The sequence below is a fragment of the Alnus glutinosa genome, chromosome 2 (assembly GCF_958979055.1).
Source record: "Alnus glutinosa chromosome 2, dhAlnGlut1.1, whole genome shotgun sequence".
Taxonomy (NCBI): Eukaryota; Viridiplantae; Streptophyta; class Magnoliopsida; order Fagales; family Betulaceae; genus Alnus; species Alnus glutinosa.
Window position 1 is genome coordinate 8,034,769 of NC_084887.1, and position 10,140 is coordinate 8,044,908.

The 10,140-nt window shown below is 33.9% G+C and overlaps 1 protein-coding gene across 1 annotated transcript; it reads left to right on the plus strand.

Moving 5' to 3' along the window:
* The first annotated feature begins 2,090 nt into the window (after positions 1-2,090).
* LOC133860255 (uncharacterized) lies at positions 2,091-2,989 on the plus strand. Its single transcript, XM_062295893.1, has 3 exons — positions 2,091-2,492; positions 2,628-2,706; positions 2,955-2,989. The coding sequence occupies exons 1-3, from the start codon at positions 2,091-2,093 to the stop codon at positions 2,987-2,989; spliced, it is 516 nt and encodes a 171-aa protein (XP_062151877.1).
* Positions 2,990-10,140: the final 7,151 nt, after the last annotated feature.

The following is a 10,140-nucleotide window of genomic DNA, read 5'->3' on the forward strand; positions in this document are numbered from 1 at the left end:
CTTCAAACGAAGGACTCTCTCTCAAGAAAAAAACGGGAGCTTCTCTCTCCTCGAGATAATCATGGTAACATTACTCGGTACTAAATAATTTGCATATATATATATATATATATATATATATATCAATCATGTTTAAAAATAAAATAAAAACTAAAAAAAAATATGACAGGATAAATGGGAGGAAAATTGTGTAACACATAGCTAGTAAAGAGAATTTAACACAATTTTTTATGCAAGTTTTATAAGAATTTTTTTATTTTATTTTATTTTATTTTTTTATACATTTTTTATACAAACAGCCTCTTGGGTGATCTTTCTGTAAGAAATTACATATGTGTGCCTTAGACACATTTAATTCATTGTAACGGTTGGAATTTAAATAATTATCATAACGGTAATTATTTAATTTGTAACAGTTGGAATTTTAAATAATTATCATAACGGTAATTATTTAATATAAAGATTAAATATGATTTATTCCACATTAAGTTATATGAAATCATAACGGTTTAAAACGGTTTTTTATATTAATTTTCTGATTTATTCTTCTTGATGGGAGGAGAATAATCAGCCATCTAATTAATAACGAGGGTCCCTAGCCTACCTATATAAAGAGCCATGTGTATCCATCTATTGGCACACTTATAGGCACAGGCCAGAAGAACTCTCTAAATTTTTGTTTTTTCAGAATACTTTGTGTTGCAGAAAATTTATTCGTTCTTCGTTCTTCATCAAGCTTGAACAAAATATGGCTGGAGGTATTTATAATTCCGCTGCTTATTATTTTATAGCATTTTATTTTATATATTATGTTTACATGTGGTATCAGAGCCAGCCTCTATGCCAATTTGTTCAGCTTTTAGTTTTGGTAATTCTTTATTGGTTGAATTGTGCAAATTTCCGTGTATTTGTTTATTGATAATTTCACGTATTGTTTTTGGAGGTTTACATATGTGTGAAAATCTCTCAATAATTGCACATCGTAAAACATGAACACTGTAAAGCATGAAAGCATAGATATGGATATTTTTATTTACAGTTTTGCCATTGAGAAACTTGCTACACTAACATGTGGGTATTTGGGTAGGGTTTAAAACCCATGCAGTTTTTGGGTTATAAAGTGGGCTGACCCATTTATAGTAGCTCATCCAGAATTTTAAAATAAAATAAAATAAATAAATTTGGGTTATTGTGGGGTTTAGAACTTGGGTTTCCAAGTGTAAAGGGCCTAAGGCCACTTACTAAACCATTAGGCCATAATATTTATTATGCTTTCATGTCATAAATTTATTTTTGTTATGTTTTATATGTTCAATATTAAAATTATTGTTTCTTTAATACTTGAACTTAGGAATAGAATTAATTTTTAATTATATTGTTTAAATATAATTGGTTTGATGCCTAAACCTAAGAATAAAACCATACATGCTGGAGTGTTTACAGTAATATCCAAGAATGCAATGTCTAGAAAAGTTCTGGCTAAGGAAAGTCTTGGGATTTAAGTGTGTCCGTTGTGACCCACTTCACTTTCCTGGGAACTCACCTGGTTGCACCTTGGAAAATTACTGTTTACCCCATTTAGGTATTGGTTATATTCTTGGGACTTTTGTGAGCATCTATACAGTTAATAGATGTTAATGAAGTAGTAATTATTATAATATTTTTGGGAGAGCCACAGCATTCCAATTTTAGAATAATAATTACATCAAGGTTATACACATGAACTTCATATAGAAAAATTAACATCGATTATGTAATTAATTCATAAATTTAATTGCTAATCCCCACAGGGAAGTTTTTATTTTTATGACTTACTTAGAATAAGATAATAAATTTAATGTTAAAAATAAAATTTCTCTTAGGCCCACAGGTACGGAGAATTTTATTTATTAATATTTAAATTTATTAGTCTTATTAATAAAGGGTAAATTTCATGCGTGATGCAACCTTTGCCCACAGGTAGGTTGAAATTTACTATTTACTATTAAATTAGCATTGGTTAATTTAAAATAAAGTTTCATAGCATTAAAATTTTTTCCTTGATTATTGAAGCTATTTCTACTACTGCTATTCTAGAAAGTACTGTTCCAATGCTTAATGGGAACAATTTTTCTGAGTGGAAAGAAAACTTACTTTTCTATTTGGGGTGCTTAGAACTTGATTTGGTGCTCCGTGAGGACGAACCACCTGCCCTCACGGATACTAGTACGCCATTAGAAGTTACGAAGCATGAGAGGTGGGAGCGATCTAATCGCCTAAGTCTCATATTTATGAAGTCTCACGTAACTAAAGGCATTAGGGGTTCTATCCCTGAATGCAAAAAGGCAACAAAGTTCATGCGGGCTGTTGAGGAACAATTTGTAAGTTCCGGTAAGGCATTGGCAAACACCCTAATGAAGAAACTCTCAAGCAAAACCTTTGACAGATCCAAAAGTGTGCGAGAGCACATTATGGAAATGAGGCACATGGCAGCTCAACTGAAGTCCCTAGAGGTTGATATTTCTGATTCCTTCTTAGTTCATTTCATCTTGAACTCACTCTCGACTGAGTACTCTCCTTTTAAGATATCCTATAACACACATAAGGATAAATGGTCAGTGAATGAACTTCTGACCATGTGTGTTCAGGAGGAGGAAAGGCTAAAGCAGGAGAAACCACAGAGTGTTCACTTTGTGGCTACTTATGATAAGGGAAAGAGTAAAAGAGGCAAAAGTGACCCGCATCTCAAGAAAGATAACAAGTTGTCAATCAAGAAAAATGACAATAAGGATACTTGTTTCTTCTGCAAGAAAGGGGGGCATATGAAGAAGGATTGCCAAAAGTACAAAAGATGGCTTGAAAAGAAAGGTAATATCATATCTCTAGTATGTCATGAATCTTTTTTTGTTGAGGCTCCTTGTAATACATGGTGGATTGATTCTGGTTCTACAATCCATATTGTTAATACAATGCAGGGTTTTCTCAACACAAGGAAACCGACAAGCAATGAGCAACGGGTCTATTCCGGAAATAAGTTGTTTTCACATGTGGAAGCGGTTGGGACCTTTAGATTGATTTTGAAAACTGGTTATATTTTAGATTTGGAAAATGTATTTTTTATTCCATGTTTCTCTAGAAACTTAATTTCGGTTTCTAAACTGGATGTTATTGGTTTTAGTTTTTGGTTTTATAAACTCTATCTTTAGTATTTTTAAAGGTGAAAATTTTATTGGTGGTGGAACCAAAATTGATGCTTTATTTAAAATTGATCTAGATCCTGACTTTGAAAACAATCATTTATCATTGCATTCTAGTGTTGGCATAAAGAGGAGCCTTGTGAATGAAAACTCCACTTTGTTATGGCACAGGAGATTGGGACATATCTCCATAGAGAGAATCAAAAAATTAGTAAATGATGGAGTCTTAAAAACTCTTGATTTTACTGATTTTGGTACATGTGTGGATTGCATAAAGGGAAAGCAAACAAACAAGACCACTAAAGGTGCCAGAAGGAGTTCCGAGATTCTTGAAATCATACATACAGATATCTGTGGACCTTTTCCTACTCCTTGCCTAAATGGTCAAAGATATTTTATATCTTTTATTGATGACCACACACGGTATATGTATCTCTACTTTCTAAATGATAAGGCTGAAGCACTCAATGCTTTCAAGACCTATAAGGTAGAAGTAGAGAAACAAAAGGAAAAGAAAATCAAGATCGTAAGATCTGATAGAGGCGGGGAGTACTATGGAAGGTACACAGAAAATGGACAAATGATAGGTCCATTTGTGCAATTTCTTGAAGAAGAAGGCATTGTTGCTCAATACACAATGCCTGGCACACCACAACAAAATGGTGTTGCAAAAAGAAGAAATCGTACACTTATGGACATGGTAAGGAGCATGCTCAGTAATTCTGAGTTACCTTTATTTCTATGGAGTGAAGCCTTAAAAACTGCTGTGTATGTATTAAACCGGGTACCATCCAAGGCTGTCCCTAAGACACCTTTTGAATTATGGAATGGATGGAAACCAAGTTTAAATCACTTACACATATGGGGTTGTCCTGCTGAAGTGAGGATTTACAATCCAAATATAAAGAAGTTAGACCCAAGGACAACCAGCGGTCATTTTATCGGCTATGCAGTCAACTCCAAAGGATTTAGGTTTTATTGTCCTTCTAATAATACTAGAATTGTTGAATCTATGAATGCAAAATTCTTAGAGGATCTTGAACATAGTGGGAGTGCTTATCCTCAAAGGATTGAATTAGAGGAAGCATAAGAGTTGACTGATGCTCCTTTATCTAAAGGACGTTTGATTATGTTTAAGGAAATCCAAACAGATTGCCTTGAACCACAATCAATTTCAGAACAGTCAGCTCATGAGGAACAAGTTCATATTGAACCTACTCAACCCCCTCAAAATGAGGAGGAGGTAGGATTAAGAAGATCTTCTAGAATAATTAGACCAGCAATCTCTAGTGATTATATTGTATACCTCCAAGAGTCCGATTTCGATGTTGGGCCTAAAGATGATCCAAATTCATTTTCACAAGCCATGAGTGTGGAACACTCCACATTATGGTTAAATGCCATGAAGGAAGAAATAGAATCCATGGCTAAAAATCAAGTCTGGGATCTTGTTGACTTACCAGAGAAAGCTGTAGCCATAGGCTGCAAATGGGTTTACAAAACCAAAAGGGATGCTTCTGGTAATGTTGAACGATATAAAGCTAGACTTGTGGCCAAGGGTTTCACACAAAAGGAAGGTATTGATTATCATGAAACCTTCTCTCCAGTATCCAAGAAGGATTCATTTAGGATAATCATGGCATTAGTAGCTCATTTTGATCTAGAGCTACATCAAATGGATGTGAAAACAACATTTTTGAATGGGGATCTTGAAGAAGAGGTTTACATGAAACAACCTGAAGGTTTTGATGATAACACTCAGAAAGCTTGCAAACTAAATAAATCTATTTATAGACTAAAACAAGCCTCCCGTCAATGGTATATTAAATTTCACAAAGTTATTATCTCATTTGGTTTTATTGAGAACTTTGTTGATCAATGTATATACCTTAAGGTCAGTGGGAGTAAAGTCATATTTTTAGTCCTATATGTAGATGATATTTTACTTGCAAGTAATGATTTAGGTTTACTGCATGAAACCAAACAGTTTCTTTCTCAAAATTTTGAAATGAAGGATTTGGGTGAAGCCTCTTATGTCATTGGCATAGAGATTCACAGAGACAGAAAACAGAAAATATTAAAACTGTCTCAAAAGGCCTACATTGAAAAAGTTTTGGAAAGATTCAGAATGAAGAACTGTTCGGCTTCTGTAGCACCTATCATTAAAGGAGACAAATTCAGTAATGATCAATGTCCCCGAAATGCATTGGAACATGAGCAGATGAAGAACATTCCATATGCATCTGCAATTGGCAGTTTATTGTATGGACAAGTTTACACTAGACCTGATATTGCAATGGCAGTTGGAATGTTGGGTCGATATCAAAGCAACCCAGGAATGGAACATTGGAAAGCTGCAAAGAAAGTCATGTGGTATTTGCAAGGAACAAAGGACTACGGTTTGACATTCAGACACACTGACCATTTGGAGGTGGTTGGGTATTCAGATTCAGATTTTGTTGGATGTGTAGATAGTAGAAAATCTACTTCAGGGTATATCTTTCTCTTGGCTGGAGGGGCTATATCCTGGAGAAGTAACAAGCAAACTATAGTTGCTACATCTACAATGGAAGCAGAATTTATTGCGTGCTATGAAGCCACTACACAGGTGCTATGGTTAAGAAATTTTGTTGGTTGTCTCAAAATTGTCGATTCTATAGCGAGACCAATCAAGATCTTCTGCGATAATCGTGCTGCCATATTCTTTTCTAAGAATAATAAAAGTGGAAGCAGAAGTAAGCATATCGACATCAAGTATCTTCGTGTGAGAGAGAACATCAAAAGAAATGAAGTGCTCGTTGAGCATATCAGTACTGAATTAATGATTACGGATCCTATGACTAAAGGTTTACCGGTAAAGCTGTTTAAAAGTCATGTGGAGCATATGGGACTCATTGATTCATTTTGTACTTAGTTCTTTCTAATTTGTCTATAGACATAAAGTTATTATTAATAAAGTTTGTGCACATTTGTTACATTATCCATGGGGATAAAATTAAAGTTGGACCCGAATGACTTATAGGAAGTTTATTCATAAAGTTTGATTGCCCATATAGTGCTCATTTAAGGAATATTTTATATGTAATACATGGAAGGGATGGCTTATTATATAAAGTTTTACCGCCATGATTCATATGTAGTATTCCTTATGTGAGTGGGAGGATTTCATGAATGGCTGGAATAAATAAAGTGATAATCATATTGAAGAACTGGACATCTAGGGAATTATATGTGTCATAAGGGCCAAGTGGGAGAATGTAAGAAATTACATATGTGTCCCTTAGACACATTTAATTCATTGTAACAGTTGGAATTTAAATAATTATCATAACGGTAATTATTTAATTTGTAACGGTTGGAATTTTAAATAATTATCATAACGGTAATTATTTAATATAAAGATTAAATATGATTTATTCCACATTAAGTTATATGAAATCATAACGGTTTAAAACGGTTTTTTATATTAATTTTCTGATTTATTCTTCTTGATGGGAGGAGAATAATCAGCCATATAATTAATAACGAGGGTCCCTAGCCTACCTATATAAAGAGCCCTGTGTATCCATCTATTGGCACACTTATAGGCACAGGCCAGAAGAACTCTCTAAATTTTTGTTTTTTCAGAATACTTTGTGTTGCAGAAAATTTATTCGTTCTTCGTTCTGCATATGATGCAATAGACGTTTTGAATTACTATTTAAATTTATATTTAAAATTAAATAATAGATTGCGCGGATTTTGCAATGGTGAGAATCCGATTGCATATTCTCATTCTCGTTGTGGCAATTGCTCCAACAACATATATAAAATAAAATAAAAATAAATAATAAAAGAAAATTAAAAAGAAAAGAAGATTCTCGTTATGAAAATTGACTCGAAAACGTTTGTTAAGGAAAGTGAGCCAGCTTCCACCACTTTTGTCTTACGTAGACTCAAGCTATTATAAAAGAGCTTTCTTTTTAGTCACAAGAAAGGACTTTGGTCTTCATAGGTCTTTTTCATCATATATTATTAAATGTACACAGAACACAAACACAATTTCTAGAGAGAGAGAGAGAGTTCGGAGCTTTTTAGAGAGAGAAAGAGTTCGGGGAGCTGGTTTCGCCGAAAGCCTTTCCCTCTCCCTCTCGATACTGGTTTACCCCTTGCCTTCTAGGGTAAGGGTGTTTTTTTTTTTTTTTCCCTAATTTTGCTCTGGTGGAGGCTAGGTTTTCCTTCAGCTATTAGGGCTATTTGTAGGTTTTGTTCCTCCTGGCTTGTTCCGATAGAGGTTGGCTTTTCTGCTAGCTTTGGCTATGGAGTTGTTTTCCTGTTTTCTTTTCTTTGTTGTTTATCTTTTGGCAGAAAACCTCTTTGTTTATGGTTTGTAGGAATGGTTGGTTATAGGTGTGTCTCCGGCGAAACTTATCTAACTGTGCTTGCTTTGGGTGTTATTTCTTGGGGCAAGATTTGTGCACTTTGACTGAGTTTTTATCGACATGTGCCTCCTTGTGGTGGCCGTCGATGTGCTCCGGTCCGGTTGGCTCAAAACACGGTTGTTCTTCTCTATCCTAATTGGCGCGTGGCTTACACGCGCCGGGGAGTTTTTCCTCCTTGGTCCAGCGCGCGTGGGCCACGACTTGTACACTCCGGTCTTGGCTAGTGAGGATCGTGGTTATGGAGGTTGTTTGCTGCTTGGAGGTTTCCTGGAGAGGGCGCGTGTTTCACATGCGCCGGCTCCGGCAACGATTTTCCTTACGCCGGTTGCTTAGTGGTTTTCATGTTTTTTTGTATATTGTTGGTCTCTTTTCACAGTCTACTATTGTAATGATCAGATTTTACTTGAGCATTTAGATGGCTTGGGAGCTATATCGGCCCTCATTTCTTTAGATAGGATGTGCTTTATTATAAGGAGAGGCTCAAATGATTGTTCTTGTAATGTTTGTTTATTATTTTGGTAGCTACTTTAAGTAAGGATTTTGTTTTTTGTTTTTTTTTTTTTGTTTTCTGGATTTGTGTGTGGGAATTTTGTATCTCTATTCACTGTGATCTTTATTTATGTAATGAAATTTCCTAGCCTTGCCAGTTTTGTTAAAAATAAAAAAAACCCGAAATCTTCACCTCGCTGGCCGTTTGCTTTTTCAATAATTCAACTTTTAGTCTGCTGAAAAGCTAAACTCAGGTTTGAAGGAGCGGTCCAAGGTTGACTTCGTCTAAAAAGTAGCAAATGGTTATCTACTTAGGGTCCGTTTGGGTTTGTGATTTTAAAAAGTGCAATTTAAAATCACGATTTTAAAATGTGCGATTTAAAAAAAAATGATTTTTAAAAACGCAGTTAAGCATTTGGCAAAATCGCAATTTAGCATTTAAAATCGCAAATTAACCTTTAAAATTCTGCGTTTTCAAAAAAACATCATCTTACCTGCTATTTGAAAAGGCAGATTTTCTGCGATTTCAAATCGCAATTTTTAAAAACACAGTTGCCAAACGATTTATGTTCTGCGATTTGGTTTAAAATCACACTTATTGTCTACGAAATCGCGATCCCAAACGCACCCTTACTATTGTTTGTAAACCATTTCAGATTTTCATTATAAACACCGTAATTTAAGAAACAAAAAAGTAAGTTAAATCGAAAAAAAAAAAAAATTGAAATATCTAATAATAAAAAAGATAGAAATTTTTTACAAATTGATTTGTAGGAAATTTCATACAACCCAAATATAAGAATGACATGTGTCCTTTAAACATGTGAGAAGCACATGCGTTTTTATTAATACTATTAAAAAAGAATGTGAGAAACACATGCTATTAAAACAAGTGATTCTCACATGTCAAGGGATACATGTTAATTTTATATGTGAATTGTATGAAATTTTTTACAAACTGATTTGTAAGAAATTTTTGTCCTAATAAAAATGAGGAGCTTTTGATTTTAGACAAAAGACATTATAATTAAGAGATTGGATCAAGGTCCTAGAACGTGACCTCATGTTATTCGTACTGGCAACGAGATTGAGATAAAAATATCCATCACTAAAAAATACAAGTAATGCTATATTTAATTAGGGTTAATATGATTTTTAAAATTGTTATTTAAAAATAAAAAAAATTAAATTAAAATAAAAAAGAATGATCGTCCATTAGAGCATTCTTAGTAGCCTCATCAAAATAGCTTTTTAGTTATTTTGGTGAGCCAATTTGATGAAAATACTAAAAAACTACTCCCAGCAGTCTCACCATTTTAACCAAAAAGTTTTGATGAGTAAAATTACTCACCAATTCTGATGAGTAATATTCACTCACCAACTTACTCACCAAATTTTGTTTCACCTTTCTCTCTCACATGATTAGCACACTTTTTTTTCTTCTTTTTTCTCTCATTTTCTTCTTCCATCTCTCATCTCTCTTACACGATAATGTCCTTATTTCATGGATATGAAGGATTCTTTGTAAAAAGATTAAATAGAGAAAGAATAAAGAAATATGAAAAAAATATTATTTAAATGAAATATTAATGATAATAAATAGTAAAATGGTGAGGCTGCTAGAAGAATTTTTAAAAAGTGGCTCACCAGAATAAAAAAAAAAAGAAGTAATTTTTAACTACTTTGGTGAGTAAAATTTGATGAGACTACTAAAAATGCTCTTACATTATCACACGCAAAGGAGGAAGCAACTTTTGTTGTCGCGACGAGATAATTCATGTTTTACGACAAAACCACAACCGACGAATTTCCTTCTAGAACAGCTGTTTTCCTTTGGACGCAAGGGAAGAATATCATTGCACCATATTTTCCTTGATACTATTCTACGTTGCCACCAGTCCACGGACCCAAATTCAGATGAGATGCAAGGCTGTAGCCACTGCCTCATAATTAACAACAAAACTATTCTAGCTTAGCAACCTAAGAACAATTGTAAAGAACTCACCAAAGTTTAGTCAGATTTTGGCTAAAAAGTGTACTTGGGTTATTTTAGC